At 35.9% G+C, this 23,252-nt stretch overlaps 1 protein-coding gene and 1 pseudogene across 6 annotated transcripts in view; one reads left to right on the top strand and one right to left on the bottom strand.

Annotated features, from left to right (window-relative positions):
• Positions 1 to 23,252, top strand: part of DGKB (diacylglycerol kinase beta) — a 638,855-nt gene that overhangs the window by 96,324 nt on the left and 519,279 nt on the right. For all 6 annotated transcript variants that reach the window (XM_055314473.1, XM_055314471.1, XM_055314470.1 and 3 more), the window contains one exon: positions 11,749 to 11,889. In XM_055314473.1, coding sequence (XP_055170448.1) covers positions 11,749 to 11,889 — 141 coding nt within the window. The remainder of the gene's footprint in view (positions 1 to 11,748; positions 11,890 to 23,252) is intronic.
• On the bottom strand, positions 183 to 1,183 carry LOC129502711 (L-lactate dehydrogenase B chain-like; annotated as a pseudogene).

The following is a 23,252-nucleotide window of genomic DNA, read 5'->3' as shown; positions in this document are numbered from 1 at the left end:
TTTATTTGTTCAAGGCTCATGTTGCAAGCATTAAACCAAGCATGGGCTTTGATTCTGTGAGCCCAGATCCACATATTTAGGAAGATAAAAGCAAACTGTGATCCATGTATATGGATGAGAAATTAAAGGCTCACAGTTAATCACATCATGGTTTTAAGTTTCTATAGCCTAGAAGCCAGAAGTCACAGATCTTTTAGGTCTTTCTGGATGTCCCACAAGGTACCTGCACTTTTCTTGAGCTGGGCAACCTCATCATCCTTTAGCTTCTGATTGATCACACTGGTTAAGCCCTGAGCATTCAGGATACAGGGAAGACTCAGGAAGACTTCGTTCTCAATACCATACATGCCCTTCACCATTGTTGACACTGGATGAATCCTGGAGAGATTTTTCAACATTGATTCAATAAGATTAGCCACATTTAATCCAATAACCCAGTTGGTATATCCTTTTAGCTTGATGACCTCATAGGCACTTTCAACCACCATCTTATGCACTTCCTTCCAATTTTCACTGCCGTTGTCTGTTCCCATTTCTGGATTCAGTTCCTGAATAGAAACACCTGCCACATTCACTCTACTCCACACAGCCACACTTGAGTCGCCATGTTCTCCCAAAATCCATCCATGGCAGCTGCTGGGATGAATTCCAAGTTTTTCAGCCATAAAATAGCGAAATCTAGCAGAGTCCAGATTACACCCACTTCCAATCACACGGTGCTTGGGTAGTCCACTTAGTTTCCAGGTAACATTTGTAAGAATATCCACTGGGTTGAAAACCACAATTATGATACAATCAGGACTGTACTTGACTATCTGAGGAATAATGAATTTGAGACATTAACATTCCTTTGCACCAGACTGAGGCGGCTCTCTCCCTCCTGCTGGTGGACTCCTGCAGTCACCACCACAATCTTAGAAATGGCAGTCACAGAGTAATCTTTATCTGCCACAATTTTAGGTGTCTGTAGAAATAAGCTCCCATGCTGTAGATCCATCATTTCTCCTTTGAATTTATCTTCTAAAACATCCACAAGGGCAAGTTCATCAGCCAGAGACTTTCCCAGAATGCTGATGGCACATGCCATACCAACTTGTCCAACACCCACTACAGTGATCGTGTTGTTTGGGATCGTTGCCTCTTCTGCAAATGGTGCAATCAGTTTTTCCTTAAGAGTTGCCATTGTGCCCCGAGACCACCGGCTGTAAGAGTTGTGTGAAGGAGATAAGGTTAGCTGCGTGTGTCTCCTCCAGTGCAGGATGTGCAAGGCTGGTTATTTATTTTTAAATCAATTTTAAATCTAGTATAGTTTACATACAGTGTTATATTAGTTTCAGGTGTACAATATAGTGATTTGGCAGTACATGGGTATTACTCGGTGCTCATGACAATGAGTGCACTCCTTAATCTCCTTCACCTATTTCACCCCCTCACCCACCCACCTCCACTCTGGTAACCATCAGTTTGTTCACTATAGTTAAGAATCTGTCTCTTGGTTTGTCTCTCTCTTTTTTCCCCTTTGCTTGTTTTATTTCTTAAATTGCATATGAGTAAAATCATGTTGTCTTTCTCTGACTGACTTATTTTACTTAGCATTATACTCTCCAGATCCATCTATGTTGTTTCAGTTGGCAAGATTTCATTCTTTTTAATGGCTGAGTAATATTTTATGTTAGTCACAAATATTTATTGATCACTTACAATGTGTCACACACACACACAATTCAAATTTCAGTGAGGAAAATGGAACTACTTCCCTTCCCCTATAGTCAATTACATTTTAGTAAATAAGTAGAAATGTACATAGCATGTCAGAAGGTAAGATAAGGAGTGCTATTAGCAAACATTGGTTAGATAGAAAGTACAGGTTGAAACTGAGAATGACTAGGAACCCCAAATTTCTCACAAATGACTGAAACTGGGATAAGGATCACAAGGAGAGCATTTTTTTTCTAAAGATTTTATTATTATTTACTTGAGACAGAGAGAGAGAGAGAGTGTACAAGTGGTGGGGAAGGGGAGAGGGAGAAGCAGAATCCCTGCTGAGCAGAAAGCCCAAAGCATGCACCATCCCAGGACCCTGTGATCATGATCTGAGCCAAAGGCAGACACTTAACCAACTTAGCCACCCAGGTGCCCCAGATATCATTTTTGATGGTCTCAGATGGTAGTTATGACCTTGGAAGTATCAGCATTTTTGAAGGAAGGGTTGGGGGAGTGGTAATGGCAGAATCAGAGTCCTATGGTCTTAAGAGTTAGAGGGAAGTAGATTTGGTAAGTACCGAGAGATCTGGGTCTATGCCTTGAATCCTTGAACTGGGGTAGATGAAGTGACAGGAAGAGAGTGGCTAGAGAAAAGGCCAAGGAGGGAGCCAAGGCCAAGTGGTGAAATTGGAAATTGGAGAGCTGTTACATGGTTTTAAGTTAGTGGTGTGGAAGCTATCATGAAAGGGCATGAGGCTGAAGGTGCAAAAGAGTCAAGAAGATATTTAGAATTGAGAATAATAACAGCCACTTTTGAAAGAGTTAATGCCTTTGTCTTTGATCTCTCTCTTGTCCATCCAATATGGCAATGGTTAATTGATGTATGCTATTAAGCCACAATATCTTTAGTGAATATAATTCTTTTTATGTTTTTGCTACAACCAGAGGGTCATACCATAGGCAATATTTTTAGGCAGAAAAGGAGGATTTCTTTTTGTCTATGAGGAAGTTAATCAAATTAAGAATAGAAAATTGTACAACAAAAATGAGGTATTTGAACCTTTGGGAAAATGTTTTGCCAAATGCCCTTATTGGATGTTCTTGCCAAAAGACACACTTCATTTATTGTGCTGAGAAGAGTTACTCTTTTTTTCTTAAAGATTTTATTTATTTATTCATGAGAGACAGAGAGAGAGAGAGAGGCAGAGACACAGGCAGAGGGAGAAGCAGGCTCCATGCAGGGAGCCCAACATGGGACTCAATCCCGGGTCTCCAGGATCACGCCCTGGGTTGAAGGCAGCGCTAAACCGCTGAGCCACCCGGGCTGCCCCAAAATTATTATTCTTATCAGGAGTGTCTTGAAGTTATTAAAAATATGTGTTTGCATGTGTGTGTGTGTGTATGTGAATGCATATTTTTACCATAGGTAGCTTTATAGGTGTTTTGTGTCTAATAAACTTCTAAAGTTTCCACAATGCAACAAAGAGTAGACAAGGTCTTCCAAACACAAACTGGACAGAGTTCAAGGCTTGTGTGACTTTGATATAAGGAACTTCTTGTCACATAGTAGGCATCTAAAATACGTTTGTACATTTGTTAATGTTGATATACTTACATACCTACATAAAAATGTTCTAGAAATAAAGATAATTCCTATATATTGGCCAATTAGCATTTATTTACATCAACTATTACATTTTGTATGCTTTTATAGTACCAAATTCACTCTTCCAATTATTTTTATTAGTAGTAGTAACACACAAATTATTTTACTTCAATAAATCTTTTATCCTGAAACTCTGAAAACTGTTCACCAAAACCAAAGAAAAATCTACATTTCAAGGCCCTATTCATGATAAACTTAGTGAAGGAAAAGTTCCCCCAAAACCTCCCTTTAATTGTTAAATGGGTTTGAATATATTGGACTTGATTATACTGGTTTCTTTATTCTTCTATCTGAATATTCTAAGTAAAATGTTGGTCTTCAAATTTACCATCTTTACCATTAGGTTTATTCATCTAGTATAAAGGGATTTTTTGTATTTTCAGTTACATGTTAATGATTGCATATTAAATGATAGCATTACCTTAAGACTATTGCACTGTAGTGTTCATGAATATTATTTATAGTTTTTTTTATTTCAATAAAGGCAAATATGATATTTAGTACTTTTCAGGTTCCAAAATTAATCATATCTTTTTCTGCCCAGTGCAGAGTTCGATGCAGGACTCGATCTCACAGCCCTGAGATCATTATCTGACCCTAAATCAAGAGTCGGATACTTAACTGATCGAGCCACCCAGGTGCCCCCAAATCAGTCATAATTTAATTTAACTTGTGATATGCTCTAAAATACCTAGTAATAGCTAGAAAAAATGCAATGGTACTGAACACTGGCTTTGATCCATTAGAATGAAAGCCCTTATAAAAATGGGATTTTTTTTTATCTGCTGTGTTCAATGCTTTATCTTAAAACTTTTACACAACTAATATTAAAAATTCTTAATATCAGGGCACCTGGGTGGCTCACTTGGTTAAGCATCTACCTTCGGACCAGGTCATGATCACAGGGTTCTGGGATCGAGTCCCAAATTGGGCTCCGTGTTCATCAGGGGAGTGCGCTTCTCCCTCTCCCTCTGTTCTTGCTCGTATGTTGTCTCTCTCTCTCACTCATTCTGTCTCTCAAATAAATAAATAAAATATTTTTTTAAAAAGCTCTTAATATCTTCTGGGTTTATATTTATAAAGGGGATTCTAGTTGTATACTTTAGGAAATACATAAGCAAAAAAAGTATCCATAATCCATTTCCCTATAACAAAATGATGGTAAAGATTTGGGATGTGTGTGTGTATGTTTATTTTTATACATGCAAACATAAAATATATTTTATATTTAACATGTATATTAAATATATGTTGATATTTAATATATAGCAATATATTAATAAATTCTATATTCAAATATATTTATTATATGAATATATTTATTATTCATTAATTATATGAATATATTTATTTATGAATATATATTTCATATGTATATTATTTATTATAGATGGCCCAAGGAATGGCCTAAGTGGAACATTGACATTTAGAGCTTTCAGCTATGACTAGGATTTCTAATTTCATTCCAAAGGTTTATGAAATAATCACTGTACATACTCTTAAGAGTCTTGAAAACCAGACTCCAAAACAAAAGGTCATTTATTAAGAGACAAGAGACAAATTCCTCTGATTTGTTTTTCTCTCTAGCCCCACAGAATTAGCATAAAATCTCAATTCAGATTGCCTTTTGAATTATGACTATACCACTTGACTTCGTCTCTGTTCTGGCAAATGTAAAATAGAAATAATAGATGCATGCATCTTACTGGGTGCTGTGGGACTCAAAAACATAATGTACTAGGTACAATATGAATGTTCAATGAATGTCAGCTATTACCATTTTTCATTAAACAGATTACTTTCCAGCATTTTAGTTTGCAGACAAAGGAAAGATCAAATTCAATGTAGGTTTTATTTACCTAAGATGTCATCATTCTGAAAGAGTACACTAAAAATTATGGAGTATTATTGGATTTCTTTTTGTTTGTTTTTGTTTTTGTTTTAGTAAGATATAATTGACATATGTAACTGTAAGTTTAAGGTGTACAGCTTAGTGGTTTGATTTACATATATTGTGAAATGATTGCACAATAAGTTTACGTACTATCCATAATCTTATACAGATCCAATAAAGAGCAAAAACAAAAACAGAAATTTTTTTCCTTATGATGAGAACTCTTAGGATCAACTCTCTTAACAACTAGCATATATAGTTACACCTTACAGTAGTGTTAACTAGAGTCATCATGTTGTATTTTAAGTCTCTAGTACTTACTTATTTATCTTATAACTAGAAGTTTGTATCTTTTAACCATGTTTCTGCAATTCCCCTCCCTCTACCTCATCCCCATGATTTGTACTTTTTTTTCTGTTTAAGCATAGTTGACATACATCATTTTATTAGTTTTGGGTATATAACAAGGTGATTCAACAAGTTTACAGGTTATGCTATCTATGTTTACCCGTAAGCGTAGCTACCGTCTGTCACCATACAATGCTGTTAAAATACCATTGACTATATTCCCTACACTGTACCTTTTACTCCTGTGACAAATTCATTCCAGAACTGGAAGCCTGGAGCTCTCACTCCTCTTCATCTGTTTTGCCACCTTCTCATCAGCCCTTTTTCTTCTGGCAACCATATGTTTGTTTTATTTATAAGTCTGCTTCTGCTTTTTTGTTTGCTTGTTTGATTTCTTATATTGCACATATGAGTGAAATCATATGGTATTTCTGATTGACTTATTACACTTAGCATAATATCCTTCAGGTCTGTTCATGTTGTCACAAATGACAAGATCCCAAACCCTTTTTTATGACTGCGTAATATCCCATTGTATGTAAAAGCCGCTGCTCCTTTATCCATTCATCTATGGATGGACACTTGGGTTCCTTCCATGTCTTGACTATTGTAAATAATGCTGTAATACACATAAGGATGCATATATCTTTTCAAATTACTGTTTTTATTTTCTTTGGGTAAATGCTGATTGGTGGTATTTTAATTTCTTTTAAATGTGACAAAAACTAAAATTGTTATCATGACTTTTAAAGACTGTACAGAAGTTTTATTCTCTCATACTTAGGTTTATTTACGGAACAGAGAAATTCAACCTACTTTCATTAGTCTACCTGTAGGTGGTATGTTGCCAGCACTGTCTAATATGGTAGCCCTTACCCCAGTGTACCTATTTAATTTAAATTTAAATTAGTTGGCAAGTAAATAAGATACAAATTCAATTTATCAGCCACACCAATCAAATTTCATGGGCTTAACAGCCATATGTGGTTAATGGTACCATATTCAACAGTGCATATATAGCATATTTCTGTCATTGCAGAAGATTTTACTGGAGATAATTGATGTAGACAGATCTTGATTTTACTGCTTTGAAAAGACCCTAAAGTTTGGAATTAGATATCCTGTCTTCAACTCTTGACTCTCCAGATTGCTACATGATGATCAGAGGTTTACTTTACTCTCTTATTTTCCACCCTCTTGTCTCTAAAATAGAATTGTGGGGTCACATCAGACCACTGTGTTTAAGTGTTCTTGGCACACAGTCAGGGATGCTGTTATTACTATTTCTTCACAGAGGTTGCTCTGCTTCTAGGATATCACTCTCAAAGACCTGTGCTTCAAACCCTATTCCTTATGATTGCTTGTTTGGGGCTTTTGCCAATGTCCAAACAGATGAAATCCAGAGAATGTTCTTACAGATACTTTGCTGACCTCAGTGTCCTGTCAGGGAAGCTATCCCACTGCCTGTCTTCACTTTATGCATATTTTATGTTCTTTGTAGATTTGTAACCCAGTCCATTTCTATTTGCTGCCAGTTTGTATATGCATAAAAAATAAAAAAAAATAATAATACTATCCTAAGACAAGCATAGTTGGAAGGTTAACTCTGAAAATCATGAAATGTCTGACAATACCAGACAATTATTTTTACTCTTGTCTGTGCTACTTTCTTTGACTATTAATATGAATATTGGAAATTTGATTATATGAGACAAGTTGTTTTTAAGCCTGATAAATTTCTGAAAATTGAACTAGTATTAAAAAGTGGGAAAGCCAAATTGCTAGAGTGATTTTTTTGCCTTTTTTTTGTAATTAATGTTATTAGTTTTGAATATTCCATTTTAATAGATAAAGGGAAACAATGGATGTAACAATACCGTTTCCATTATCTAAGCTACATGTGTTTGAAAATAAAACAAACTGGAGCAGAGGCAATAATTGAACATGTACCTAAAATGTATTTGCTAATAATTGAACCTTGAAACTAGAATTGAAAGTATCTATTAAAACAAACTTTTTAGGTTTTTGTTTCAAGAAATGGAGTGTCTAGATTGAAATATAATGAAAATCATGTGTTTGAGAAATGTGATCATAGTAGGCAATGCTCAACTTGACTAATGATAACCATTTTTGTGGTTAAAACTTAGAAGAATGTTTATACTATGTAAGAAGGTGTGCAAACACACTCTAAAATCATCATAAGACATAAATGCTTTCAAAGTACAAGATAATTTTCCTAATAACACTAATATACTCTAATTAAAAAGCTTATTTTTTCACTTTATTTTGTGCTTTGTTCATTGCGGTATGCATTATAGATCTGTATTTGTGTGTGTACATAAATGGTGTGTGTGTATGTATACATTTGCTTCACTTTTTATTAAAAGGTTTTATTTATTTATTCATAAAAGACACAGAGAGAGGCAGAGACATAGGCAGAGGGAGAAGCAGTCTCCCCGCAGGGAGCCCGATGTGGGACTCGATCCTAGGACCCTGTCATCACACTCTGAGCCAAAGGCAGATACTCAACCACCGAGCCACTCAGGGGCCCTCACTTGTTTCACTTTTATAAGAAAATATTCAAAAAAGCAAAACCTTGGGCAAGTCAGCGAACCTGCTTATTGAGTGTCAATTAATTTCATTTTCTTTAAAACTAAAATTGACCACTTGAGGCAAAAGTTTTGCTTAGCTTTGTGTTTGGTCACAATTCTAAAGAGTTTCATCAAAGATAGGATGGATTAAAATGGCCTTCCTTAGGGAACATAGAACGTTGAGCCTCTTCATCAGAGGCTACTACTGCTAAAGAGGAATGTAGAGTTCCATTGAGTATCTCCTTGAAAAGCTATAGTCAAGAAATGGGGCTTTCAATTTCTTGTTTGCCACTTGTGTTGTTTCCTGTGATTTCCACATAAAACTTAGTGCAGTCTGCTTGAACAAAAAAGAACTTTTCTAGGGCAAGGAGTGGATAAGTAGTGGAAAAGATCTCCAGCCAGATTTCAGGAAGGGAAAAAAAAATATATATATAAATGGTAGAGTAGGGTAGAAAATGTCTCTATGAAGACAGGTTAAGGCCCCAGGCTTTCAGAAAATTAAATTAAAATATGAAGAAACATTTTCACCACATGAGAGAAAGTAAACTGATCTTGGGGACAAGAGTAGGAACAGGAACAAACCTGGGAGATTTTTCCCCAGTTCAACACTGCAAGATTTAATCAAATCCCACTCTGTGAAATTTTTTGATATGACCTATTTGAGAAAAAGGTCTTTGACCATTTTTTTCCCTTGGTGCACCCTATACATCCTTGCAAAAACTCTATATTTTATCACTTAATATGGAACCAAAACAGACACCTTGTCTGGATTTGAGGAAGAGTTGATTAGTTCTTCAATGTGTGTTGCCATATAAGCCCATGATTTTAAAGAAATATATACTTTAAGTTCTTTTAAATACAAAACTGTGATGTGGATATGATCCAGCTTTTAGTTTACAACATGTCATGAACAGAAAATGAAAAATGCTTACTCATTTTATCAAACAAAAATCATTTTAGTATGATAATATGCGTTTTCAAAAAGGTGTGGCTAAATATAAGTTATATTTGTATGCTTCTGTTCAATATGTATATTACTTACAAGAAAGGCAAACAGAAAATTCTGTGGTCCTCACAGTCTCCAAACTGTTTATATTCAATATTATGAAAGCTGATAAAGGAATACCATACACTTTAGTTTTATACAAACAAATGATCATGAGGTGTTCTAAATCAGTGAAAATATATAATGTGGTTGGCATTCTTTCAAATGAATGTCATAACATGTTCTTTTCCCTCTTTCTTGTTTTGTTCTGAGGTTTTGTATAAGAGTTAAATCAAGCTGATTAAATCATTTCAGTACCATAAGGGGGAGGAAAGGAGAGAAGAGAGGATTAGCTCATCAGGCAGGATGAGTTAGGTCATAGTTTATCCGATCATAATTCAAGTGCTGTGTTTTCCAAGTCTGGAAGTTATGGTCATGTCAAAGGTCAGCGCCAAAATGTCTTTTACCATGAGTCGAAACTGCTTATTCCTGCAGCTGGCCAAGCTTTAGTTGGTTAGGTAGAATTGGTTATATATATATATATATTTTTTTTTAACTCAGAATTGTCTTCAATTCTCTGCCTTCTTTTGTTTTTAAAAATGCCTATATTAGTTTGTACTAGACATTGACATTTTTTTAAGAAAAATCAATTTATAATTATATCCCTTTTTTAATAGTTATAAACAGAAGTAGAATTAATGTGAAGCATAGAGCTTTATTTGAAATAAGTACAACTCTGGTTAAAAAAAAGTGGTGGGGGGAACCCTGGGTGGCTCAGCGGTTTAGTGCCGCCTTCAGCCCAGGGCATGATCCTGGAGGCCCGATTCGAGTCCCACATCGGGCTCCCTGCATGGAGCCTGCTTCTCCCTCTGCCTGTGTCTCTGTGCCTCTCTCTCTCTCTCTCTGTCTGTGTGTGTCTCTCATGAATAAATAAATAAAATCTTTAAAAACAAAAAAACAAAATAAAAAACTGAAAGATGTAAAGCAGTGTTTTTCAAAATGAGGGTTGTGACCCAATAAGGAGTGGTGAATTCAATTGAGAGGATCTGTGACAGAATTTTAAGAATGAAATAGAAGAAAAGAGAATAGGTTAGCATAGAAAATACAGTGTGCAGTCTGGTATGGAACCTTCTAATGTTGAGAGACAGAGGAGAGGGGGAGGGAGGGAGGGAAGATAAAAGGATTCTGCTGGATTAACTTGTTAAGTGTTTTTCTTACTCTTGATCTTGAACAAAAATTGTGTGTAATCCATTAGTGTAAAATAAAGAAGATGGATTTAGGAGCTGTGGAACTCTAAGACTGGAAAATGGGAATATTGCAATCTACCTCACATAGTTAATGGGGATTAAGTGAGATGATCCATGTTAAAGCTTCCAGCCCGGTGCCTGCCACATATTTGACACTCAATAAATGGTACCTTTTATTACTACCACTGCGAACAATGAAAGTAATTTCACAATCCATTAAATTATATGCTGGCTATCTTGATACGGCTGGAGGAGATGCCAGGTATTCCATCAGTTATTCATCAAAGGACATAGACAAGAGCGAGAGATGTGGCTTACATAGAGGCATGCTATGGACTGATAGGCTTGTAGAACTCTATTTGGTTGGGATTATTCCCTCCATTCTAGTTACTCCCGGGTGATTAGGAATCTAGGAGCCCTTCAGCCCGTTAGCCATTTCACCCAAACATCTCCTGTTGCCAGATGAATCTTAAAGGATAATCGGGGTTTGCCTTCAAGTTTTATCAGGTACACAGGCTTCTCTGTTAGATGGAATTAACCATGTATTGTAAACGAGTTTCAGTTCCATCAGTATCTGGCCGGATAATCTACAATCATCAGAGTTCTCTACACTTGTCTTGGAATAAGCACAGTGAATGGGTTTCAGAAATAAAGTTATGAACCAATTAAAACTAAAGTATAGTCATATGTTCTTACCTTTCTAAGTAAATGCTTCTCATGTTCAAGCAGATTTTTGTTTATGTTCTCTTTTTTACTCATGGGCAGATTTCTTGATGGGAAAAAGGATGTATTTTTTTATTCATGGTGCCTGCAAATATTTGACTTAAATATATGCTTTTATGAATGAATGACTCCTGATTATCAACATATAAATCATATGGTGACAGACTCAAATCTCTTCTTCAGTGTTTCATTAAAGGCCAATTTTTAAATATCTTCTTAGCTGATTTATAGTTGTTACTTCCTAAAGCAGAGAAAGGTGGAAGAGGAAAGTGTTTTTTCATGCATTCAAATCTGTCTACCAACTCACCCTGGACAAAAGGATTCTGACCCTAACACACTCTTATAGGCAGGCAGAGCAATCTCCATGTCCCTGAATACCCAAAAATTCTGAATTATTTACACTAATGATAGAATATGTCTGACTCTGCTATCTTAGAGTATATACTAGTTCCAGAGAATTTAGTTATTATATACCTAAAATATATATAGCTCTCTACATGGTCTATGTGTTATCTTATTTTCTTAGTTGTCTTTTTCTTTGAAAACACTGTAGATATTTTTAAGAATATAAAAGCAAATTTTTCTTCCAGGTCTGAGGATGAGTAAAGGTGCCATCACCCCTCCCCGTACTTCTCCTGCAAATACGTGTTCCCCAGAAGTAATCCATCTGAAGGACATTGTCTGTTATCTGTCTCTCCTTGAAAGAGGAAGACCGGAGGATAAACTCGAGTGTATGTGTTTATTTAGTTTACTTATCACGACAGGGGGCTGGGAAGGGACTAGATATTGATGAATTTAAAACTGTATCTACTATAGTTGTCTAAATTTCTATTAAAGAAGTGACTTTGTTTACAAAATAAAAATTCCTTCAATTGGAAATCAGACACATGATATTATGAATCTATCCATTTCAGGTTTCATTCAAGTTCTGTTTGGCTATGGAGTGGTTTTTGAGCATGATGGTCTGTCAAATGATTTTTTCTTGACTGTTTGGTAACACAATGATATTGGAAACTATCATTTGAGTTGTTTTGAAAAACCCTTTATTTCTAGTATATGAGCAGGTTGTCCCCCTAGCTAACAAGATGGTTCACTGTATGCACACACACGAGTCTCTATTGGAAATCTTCCTTGAAAACTTTAACACTAATACTTTCTTTGCCAAGGATAAATGACTTCTCACATGCCAAAACGAGTTTCATGTATAGGAGGTGACTCTGGATATTATAAATAAACAATAGCTCTGTGTTTTTCCCCCTACAATATAGCAGGTACTTCAAATAAAGAATTTCTATCTAGTCAAAGGAAATAATTGCTGTCTTTAATAAAGTATAGTGTCTGAGCTCTCTCTGGTGGCAAGCTATACTCATTGCAATGCAGGAAAATATTTCTCAAATATTTACTCTAAGCCTGAACATTTAATAATCTCATCTGTCTCCAAAGCCCCTGCTAACCATAGAGCTGGTGTCTTGTTCAATAATCTGATTAACTTGATTATATTGGTTGTCATTAAAATGAATTAAAAATCTTGCTATTGAAATGATAGTGGAGATAGTACATCCTAAATCTGATATTTTCAAGCAAACATGGAACACTGTGAAATCTCAGAATTACGATTTGAAAGCATATTTAGTTAAATCTAATAGCAACATGTTTATCATATTCCTCTTAAAGAATTTGCTATGACTAAGTCATACCTATGTAAGTTATGAATAAACCTTATTAACATCATTCTTAAAATACATATTTATTATTCTTAAATGTTGAATATTTGCACTTCAAGATTTATTTGTATTCCTAAGGACATACAGAAATCTCTCCCGTTCCAAAATAAATATTAATTTTCAGGGAATTTGTATTGAAGCGACAGCCAAGGAGAACGTTTGTTCAGGTGTTATCAGGTCCATGTTTGGGATGATTTTAAAAATACAAAGGCACCTATTTTTTTCCATGTCTGAGACCGAATGAAGGCACCATCACTCTTCTTTGACATGCTCTTTATGTTGCAGTTTAATTATTTTTATGTCAACTGTGTTTTATTTTTAAGGCAGGATTCCGAAGAGGCATGCATTTAAGTTTTCAGTTTAGAGTCAATAACCTTTGTCCACAATTGCAGGCAGAATATTAACCCACAAATCATTTAAAAACACTTGATGAGGGGGCACCTGGGTGGCTCAGTTGTTGAGCATCTGCCTTCGACCCAGGGCGTGATCCTGGGGTCCCGGGATCAAGTCTCACATCGGGCTCCCTGCGAGGAGCCTGCTTCTCCCTCTGCCTATGCCTCTGCCTCTCTCTGTGTGTGTCTTACATAAATAAATAAATAAATAAATAAATAAATAAATAAATAAATAAATAAATCTATCTTTAAAACAAACAAACCAAAAAACACTTGATTAAACCCGATGTGCCACTTATATTTCTTCATTGTTTTCAACCCCTTTCCCTCTGCTCTGTCTTTAAAGTTTCCAGCTCCTTTTCAAGCTTGCATCAGATCCAGGCATGTTTGCCCTTTTCCTTAACTGTTGCTTCAGACTCTTGTCATAGGTAGAATTATTAGCGCCTGGCACCATCACTATGATTTTCATCAGAGTCTTCGAAGTAGATGAATGTCAGCTTCAGAACACATGAAGGCTGTGCCTCTGTCCCTGCTCTGCTCTAGTTTTCATCTCTCCTGTCCTCCGATTTGGAGGCACTTAAACTGATCTTTAATTCTTACGAGGTTTTTTTTTTTTTTTTTTTTTTTTTTTTGTCTGTTTTTTTTAAATTCCAGTACCTGGCTTTTTTCTGCGTCAGTAAAATCAGAATCCATTCTTCTCACCTGCTTTCTTGTCAATGGACTGGACACTGTTCCTCTTATACAATAAAACATTTACAAACAAAAAAAAAAACATTTACAAACTCTGAACATCAAAGAATTCTTCTAGAGTCCTAGATTTTTATATTTTAAACCTTAAATTCATTTTCAGTAATACTTTAAAGAAATTTAATGTTTGTGGTTAATTTAATATATGCCTATTTCCGAAAGGGTTGTGACTTATTAAACCCAATATAAACCAGAGGAAATAAAAAATAGGATTAAGTAATTAAAATTAACACAGAAATAAATATAAGCAAGTGCCTAATGTAATTAACTTTGGCTGGCGAACGCTAAATTTGGATCTTAATTTCTAGGTACCTAAATAGAAAAGAATGCTTGCACATTGGCTTAGGCAGAAGTTCTTAAACTTTATCATATATAAGATCACTTGCAGGGCTTATGAACACACAGCTTATTCTGGGCCCCAAATAGGCAATTCTGCAAGCCTAAAGGGAGGCCCTTAGAATTTTCATTTATAACAGGTTTCCAAGTAATGCTAATGTTGCTGCTCCAGGGACCACATTTGAGGAGCACTGGTTTATGTCATTCCTCTGTTCCATGAAAACAGACACACACACAATTTCTGTGAAACGACGATTGTTTCTCAGAATTGCTGAATTTTGTAGGTTCTTTTACCTGGGTTATTCAGTAAAATGATGGTATTGTTGTAAATGTTTATAAAAGGAATACTTTTCCCCCAAAATAATGTCTTGTAAATCTACTCGTCACTTACTGTCACCTCTCCTCTTCCCACTTGTCTTTTCTGCCAGGCATTTACACAATGTTTAGAATAAAGATCTTTTTTTTTTTTCAATGAAAAGAAACAAACAAAAGCTCTTGAACTTTCCACTGATAGTATGCCGTTTCTTCACATTACTTTGCTTCCTACAATCATACTTTCTCACTGAAAATGTTGCTTCTGTTGAGGCCCTATCAAGTAGGTGGTGTTTGTTCACCTGCTGCCATGGAACCTCATAGAGTGTTTAGGCATGTGTGCACGCACATGCGTGTTTTTGTGTGTATGTGTTGAGGTTGTGGAGGATTCCATTTTTTCTCTGTCCTTGTTGGTGTCAGTTACCAACTATCCTGATGCATGGATGAGAACACTGTACCAAGGCTGACTTGCCCTCTTCACATTACACCTGCTATAATACTTTGTTGAGAGCCATTCAGTAGCTCTCTCTTTTACTTTCCTTGCAATCCTCAAATTCTGTGAGCTCACTCCCATTTTATTTTAGCCACCCACTTCTGCTACAATACCCCATGCCTTGTAATTTCCATAGACTGCCTTCATTCTAAAATCTTAAACTCTGATGTTTTACTTTGACCACAGACTATGGTCACTTAACTTTTCCCTCTCTTACTTTTAATTTAAATATAGCATAGGCAATACTTAAGAGCCTAGACTCTTGGTTTCACTAATTGAATGCATCCTCGCTTTAATACTTATGAGGAACTGGGACACATTAAAAACAAACAAGCAAACTCTTTATGCTTCACTTTCTCCAACAGTAAAATGGGAATCTTAGTAATATCTATCTCATATGTTTGCTATGAAGATTAAATGAAGCAATATATTTGCTCACATAAATTCCTTCACATTTACTAACTCATATAAATGATTTTTCAGTGAAATATAAATAAGTATTCTTGTCTCTTAACCATTTCCCTTCCTCCTGAATTTGTCTGGTGCTGTTTTGACCCTCATTCTTCTAACTGTAGACTGACCCTATAATCCATGATGCCAATCATTCTTTGACACTTTAGTTTTAGGCACCCAGTTTCTTTACTTATATGCCAAGGTGGCAGAGCTTTAGTAAAATAAGATAATTCTGTGGGTGGTAGAATGCTCAAAACCTCAGCTGGCCCACAGTGCCTTCAGTATTTCTATAGTCGTCAGCTTCTTCTAGGTAGAAGTTAATCCAGATGCTTCATTTTTCCAACACCTACCTATTTAATCATCATCTCATTCATTAGGTGTGAATTCTTCTAACTTCCTTTCAAATTACCTAAAACTTGTCAATTTCCAGACATGTTCTTTCCTCTTTGTCTTCTGACTCAGGGTGAATGCATCTCTTTGATAGTTCCCTGTTGAATAAGACATAAACTGGAGCCCTTAACTTGACCCCCACCTACTTTGCCAATCTTGCATTTGGCTTTGACCTGCACACATAACCATGGGCAGTGTCCCCATCACATGGATCTACTTGTCAATCATCAGACAAACCCCGAACTTTTCAATCTTTATACCTTTGCCTCTAATGTCCATTTGCTGGGGGTGTTCTTTCTCAGTATATATCAGGCCCAGTCCGGTATACACTTGAGGCCCAGCTCATGTCATGAATCCTCTTGCCACCTCCTAATCAAATTCATTTTACTTTTTCTTACACCCTTGCACTGTGTCTAACTTCCCACCCTAGAACCTACCACGTGTGTGTATATTTCAACAGACAGATGTTCAGTAAATGATACTTAAATAGAATTGTATTGAAATCAATGGGTGCTTGAGAAGAGAAAAACAATGTGAATTATTTAAGGCAAGAAATAATACTAAATTAATTTATACTGTGACTTTTTAAAAAAGTTTTTATTTATTTATTTTTTTTTTTGAGAGACAGATAGAAAGAGAACAAGGCAGGAGGAAGGGCAGAGAGAGAAGGAGAAACAGACTCCCTGCTGAGTAGGGAGTCTACTGACACAGAGCAGGATCACAGGACCCTGGGATCATGACCTGAGCTGAAGACAGACACTTAACCAACTGAGCCATCCAGGCCCCTAAACTGTGACTTTACTAATATATACTGTTCACATTTGGATTGGTGTTTATAAGTTATTAGTGACTTAAGAAGAATAATTTTTGTTAGCTTACATTTAATGAAAATGTATCACTAGAGAAATAGATTGGAAAATAAACCAGAAATAGATAATTGACTCACAGATAATGAAGACTAATCTTTATGTTAAAGTTACTGTTATGTATAGTATTAATTGTAGAACCGTTAGGTTTAACACTGGAGAAATCCTAAAGATCAGGTCGTCAGTCGCCCTATAGTGTCAATGAAAAAAACTAAAGCCAAGAGAGACTGGTTATTAATTATAGCATTAGGTTAGCTGGCTATGACTAATACCTGAGATTTCTGCCTTACTGTATAAGTGCTCTTTTTATTTTGAAAAGCTTCCTGTCCTTATCTTTTTTGTCATTCCTCTGAAGGAAACAAAGGAGAAAATATTGCTTCATTACATTAGATGTCACAAACTCAAGCAGCTAATTTTTTTCACCTCTGCCCAGAATACTTATTCGATTGGTCTTAAAGTATATAAAAAATTGTGAATTAAAAAAGTCCAGCTTAAATGCCTTTAAAAATACACTTTTTAATGTTTAATAGCAAAGTCAATATTAATATCTTTATTGTCAGTAATATATTATGCCAAGTATAAAAACACCAGAGTGTATTTAGTAGGATATTCAAGGAGAAAATAGACAGATTGAAAACTTACAAATCTTTTGGAAGAGAAAAAGTTCTAGATATAAAGAATGAACCTTATATTGCATAATATGCCTTTGCCCTGATCTTTTAACCAAATTCATGTGTGGGTGCATAATTGCTCCAATATAAAGGGAAATTACATGAATATAAAAATAGAAAAAAAGTGGGTTAAACTAGCTTGGAACTTTAAAAAAGGTACCCACATTTGGAAGCTATCATGTTGACAGAGTAATTTTAATATTGAGCTTAAAATATTTTTGCACCTAAAAATCTATATCCTTGTAACTTTAGTTTTAAGAATAAGAACTATTTGTTCAATGTTTCATTTGGCCTTGGAGCCTAACTTCACTTTGAAATTCTCAGAAGAAATAATCTTATAATAATATTTGAAGATAGGTATTTTCCATGGTGCTGATAACTGTCTTTTTTCTTTATTTCATTAGTTTCTCTATTTCTATTTAATTAATCAATTTCCAAATCCTCCACCATAAATTCTGGTTTAGAAATTTATGCCCTTCCTTTGTTCTTTTCTTTTCGTTGTTATTTTCTCATTTATTTTACTTGTTCTGTCTTCCCGGAACCATTATTTGTGGATGTTGACACTTCAAGACAGGAATTTGAATTATTTTGTCTTTCTTTTTTTTTATAAAGGTTTTATTTATTTATTCATGAGAGAGAGAGAGAGAGAGAGGCAGAGACATGGGCAGAGGGAGAAGCAGGATCCCTGCAAGGAGCTTGATGTGGGGCTCGATCCTGGGGCCTGGGATCATGACCTGATCCAAAGGCAGACACTCAACCACTGAGCCACCCAGGCATCCCTTTTTCTTTATTTTCTTATTTTCCAACTTATCTTCTCCTGTATCTTTTTTGTTTGTTTGTTTATGTCTGGGACATCTTCAACATCTGTGATAATTTTTTGTTTTACTTTTTCTATTATGCTTTTATCTTCACAGAGGATTCAGTTTGTCCTCAGCATGATTCTGATGTGCTCCTCTTCTTGTTTTGGGGATTGCAACTTTCCTCTTACAGGATTTTTTTCTTCCTCTCTGCTGTGTTGCTGTTGGTGTTTTTCCCCAAATGACTTGTTTTGAAAGGACTCCTTGGTGTGGAGTTGTAGGTGGGTGTATGGGTGAGGGTTAAGTGGGGCTCCCTGGAGATAAGGAAGAGTGGACTTCTACTCTCAATATTCAGTATTTAGACTTTCGCAGAATACCTTGTTTTTGGTATAGTACCCCTGCCTTCAAAAGTCTTGGGCATCCTGAGCTCAGCATCCCTTGGTTTGAGTGCTGTTGAGCCCAGGCATCCAGTCTTCTGCTGAGGTAGGGAGCTGGCAAACTGTGAGCTGTAAGGTGTGAAGAGTGGTATTGGAGGGTCTGACTTCTTTCTGTGAAGAATATCACTTCGTTTTCCATTTCATCACCCTTTCTGGCCAAGTCTTTGCTATTTCATTACCAGCTTACGGTTTCTAATCAGTCATCATTTGTTTCCCAGTTTCTTAAACTTGATGGTTTTTTCCTCTCACATTTTCTTTGTGCTTGTTGATTTAGGCCGATCCTGTACCTTACTATAATGACATTTCAATGAAAAGCCAAGGTGGATAGGCATGTTCAATATTTCCTATTTTGCATGACCCCACTACAGTTTTAAAATAGGAAAATAGACCTATCTCTGAAAATCAAAATCCTAGAATTTCTCTTTCTTATTCAGGACCAAAGAAAACTTTTATTCTTGATTTTGACCTGGTCAGATTTAGAGTACATTATATTTAGTGTTCAATATATGGACTTCTACTTCAGATAATAACAAAGTGTTTTCAGACCAACATCCCTACTGGAACAACTAGAAAGTTTGGACATAGTATTTTTTTTAAGTGTTTGAAAACTTCAGGGAATTGTCAAGGCATATTGTATATGTGAGTCACATTTCTGAGAGAGGAGACCCTGGACTTTGCCACTATTTCTAAATAATTAAAGCTGGGAAGCTAAGCGGTTTGAGGAGCTGGTCTTGAGGGGGAAAAATACAAACAAACTTGAATTCCAGGCCCTTTTTCTAATAGAATATGATGGTCTCTGTGGTTTAAATTTTTATTTTATTGGTGATGTTGAGCACTTTATTCTGACTCCCCATTCCTGTATCTTCCACTTTTTGAAATATCTATTCCATTTTTTTTTTTGCCTTTTCCATTTGGGTGGTTTTTCATCTTATTACTGAGTTACAGGATTTATTCATAGATTCAAGAAATAAGCCTTTTGTCAGATACATGTGTTCTGGAAAGTTCTCAAGTCTATGGCTGGCTTATTTTTTTCTTTTTCTTTTATTTCTTTTCTTTCACTTATTTATGTATTTATTTTTTGATGAGTTGAAGTTCCAACCCTGATGAAGCTTAATTTACCTTTTTCTTTTAGAAATCATTTATGGTTCATGTTGGCTTATCTTAAGGTTGCCAAGGTATTTTCCTATATTTTCTTCTAGAACTCTTATAGTTTAATGTTAAAGTTTAAACTTAAAGCTTAACTTAAGTTTAACTTAAGTTTAGTTTAAACTTAAAATTTATTTTGACCTAATCTTTATGTTTGATGTGAAGCAAGTGCCAAAGTTGAGTGCACAGTATCACTAGGGGGTCAGAAAATCAGTGTAGTTTTAGTTATTTTTATTTTTAGTAAAGCTATTGTTTTTTATTTTTATTTTATTTTTTTAGAGGGGGATGTGTGGCAGAGGGAGGGTGGAGAGAGAATCTTAAGCAGACTCCATGCCCAGCATGGAGTTTTTTTTTTTTTAATTTTATAGATTAATTTTTATTGGTGTTCAACTTACCAACATACAGAATAACACCCAGTGCTCATCCCGTCAAGTGTCCCCTCAGTGCCCGTCACCCATTTACCCCCACCCCCCGCCCTCCTCCCCTTCCACCACCCCTAGTTCGTTTCCCAGAGTTAGGAGTCTTTATGTTCTGTGTCCCTTTCTGATATTTCCCACACATTTCTTCTCCCTTCCCTTATATTCCCTTTCACTATTATTCATATTCCCCAAATGAATGAGAACATACACTGTTTGTCCTTCTCCGGTTACTGTGGCCAAGTTCAAAAAGGGTGTTGCCTGAGTTCTCCTCTGGGATTTTGATGGAATCTTGTCTCACATTTAGATCTTTCATCCATTTTGAGTTTATCTTTGTGTATGGTGCAAGAGAGTGGTCCAGTTTCATTCTTCTGCATGTGGATGTCCAATTTTCCCAGCACCATTTATTGAAGAGACTGTCTTTCTTCCAGTGGATCGTCTTTCCTCCTTTATCGTATATTAGTTGACCATAAAGTTCAGGGCTGGCAGGATATATTCAGGGTCCTAAATGAGAAGAACATGCAACCAAGAATACTTTATCCAGCAAGGCTCTCATTGAGGATGGAAGGAGAGATAAAGAGCTTCCAAGACAGGCAGGAACTGAAAGAATATGTGACCTCCAAACCAGCTCTGCAAGAAATTTTAAGGGGGACTCTTAAAACTCCCCTTTAAGAAGAAGTTCAGTGGAACAATCCACAAAAACAAGGACTAAATAGATATCATGATGACACTAAACTCATATCTGTCAATAGTAACTCTGAACGTGAACGGGCTAATGACCCCATCAAAAGGCGCAGGGTTTCAGACTGGATAAAAAAGCAGGACCCATCTATTTGCTGTCTACAAGAGACTCATTTTAGACAGAAGGACACCTACAACCTGAAAATAAAAGGTTGGAGAACCATTTACCATTCAAATGGTTCTCAAAATATACCCTAAAAACTATAGAACACTTCTGAAAGAAATTGAGGAAGACACAAAGAGATGGAAAAATATTCCATGCTCATGGATTGGCAGAATTAATATTGTGAAAATGTCAGTGTGACCCAGGGCAATTTACACGTATAATGCAATCCCTATCAAAATACCATGGACTTTCTTCAGAGACTTAGAACAAATTATTTTAAGATTTGTGTGGAATCAGAAAAGACCCCAAACAGCCAGGGGAATTTTAAAAAAGAAAACCATATCTGGGGGCATCACAATGCCAGATTTCAGGTTGTACTACAAAGCTGTGGTCATCAAGACAGTGTGGTACTGGCACAAAAACAGACATATAGATCAATGGAACAGAATAGAGAACCCAGCATGGAGTTTGATGGGGGGGCTTTATCTCACAACCTGGAGATCCTGACCTGAGCCAAAGTCAAGAATCAGAAGCTTGATCCACTGAGCCCCCTAGGGGCCCCCCAGGTTATTATTTTTTAAATGATATTGAGAAAATCCAAGAATCATCAGGAGAGTCAGAGAACCAGATCTGGAGGATGCTTCTCTAGAATCAGTGATGAAATTAAGTACAAACTTGGACTGGGGAAAACCCCCCTGCTGCCTCTCTGTGTATGAGCAGAACACTTCATTGCCAACACCTGTGACACAACCAGGACCCTGGTTGCTCTCTCTCTGATCACTGTTACTGCTGCTATTCACATGAATTTTTGTAGCCTCTTTTTTTCTTGGGTCACTAGCAGCTGATTGATCAATTGGGTTTTTCTTCTGATTAATGGGGCCTGGGTTATGTGCAAATTCTACCTTCAAGTCAGGCTAGTAAAAAAAGGGCTTCTGGTGTTTCATCTGTCACTGTATTTTGTAAAGTGTGGCTTTAAGAGCATAGGAGGAAGCTTCAGATGCTGCCAAAAGTGAATGGCACATACCCCCACACAGAGTCCACTAGTGTGTATGTCTTTGAGCTCATGTTTCCAAGAAGGTTTACCAATGGGGTTTCCATATATCTAGCCATCTAAAAATGGTTTAGCAGTCATTTATTACAATGAGAAGTTATAGAGTCACCAGTGTTCCTCATTCTGTAATACAGTTAGACTTTTTTTAAAGTACTTGCCTTGTTCCTGGTACTGAATCCATTCTTTGAGTGATGTGTGAATTCTTGTCACTTATAAAGTGATTTTTACTATTTTCTGCTTTAATAGAAAATCTTGAAGTGCTTACTTAGTACCCATGTTCTGATAGTTTTCTTGTTTTTTTTTTCATGAATTTTTGTTATTTATTGGGTATATGAGAAATGGTAACCATTATGGTTTGCAAATGAAGATATTTACGTCATTAGCCAGCATAACATTATGTTCCTTAATTTGATAGGTACACATTTTCCCCTTACATTTTAACATCTTTAAAGTCTTCTTGCGTTTTACAATAAATAGAACATGATGATTAGATTGTAAGCATTTTTTCCTATTAATTGTATGCAGACTCGCTATGGCATCTTATAAATAAATAGTCATATCTTAGACTGGTGAGATATAATAATTATTTTTAAATACAAAGATAATAATTAGTTAACAGATATATGATCAGGGTTATTGCATAATTATGCCTCCTTGTTCTCAATGTCTTTATTTTATATTCCAGACCCCAGACATCAAGATTCTCCCAGAAATTATACAAACCCAACAAAAACTCTCACTTCCACTCCTCTGTTTTAACAGCTGTGTCATTCTTCTCTGTTTATCTTAAAATGGCACCTGCAGCCTCTTCTGTAGTCTCCTGGTGGTGTGTGAATTTATGAGGGAATCCTCAGGCTAGTGAGTTCCTCCATCCTCCTGCTTTCCTGTGCTCACTACGACAGAGACCATACTCTTCTTTTTCTTCCTTCTTTAGTTCAAAGAGTGGTTACCTTATGAATGTACACCTCAGATTGCAACAAGTACACCCTTATAACCATGATAATAATGCATTTTGT

The sequence above is a fragment of the Nyctereutes procyonoides genome, unplaced genomic scaffold (assembly GCF_905146905.1).
Source record: "Nyctereutes procyonoides isolate TBG_1078 unplaced genomic scaffold, NYPRO_anot_genome, whole genome shotgun sequence".
Taxonomy (NCBI): Eukaryota; Metazoa; Chordata; class Mammalia; order Carnivora; family Canidae; genus Nyctereutes; species Nyctereutes procyonoides.
Note: the sequence above shows the minus strand (reverse complement) of the source record. Positions and strands in the feature narration are given on the sequence as shown.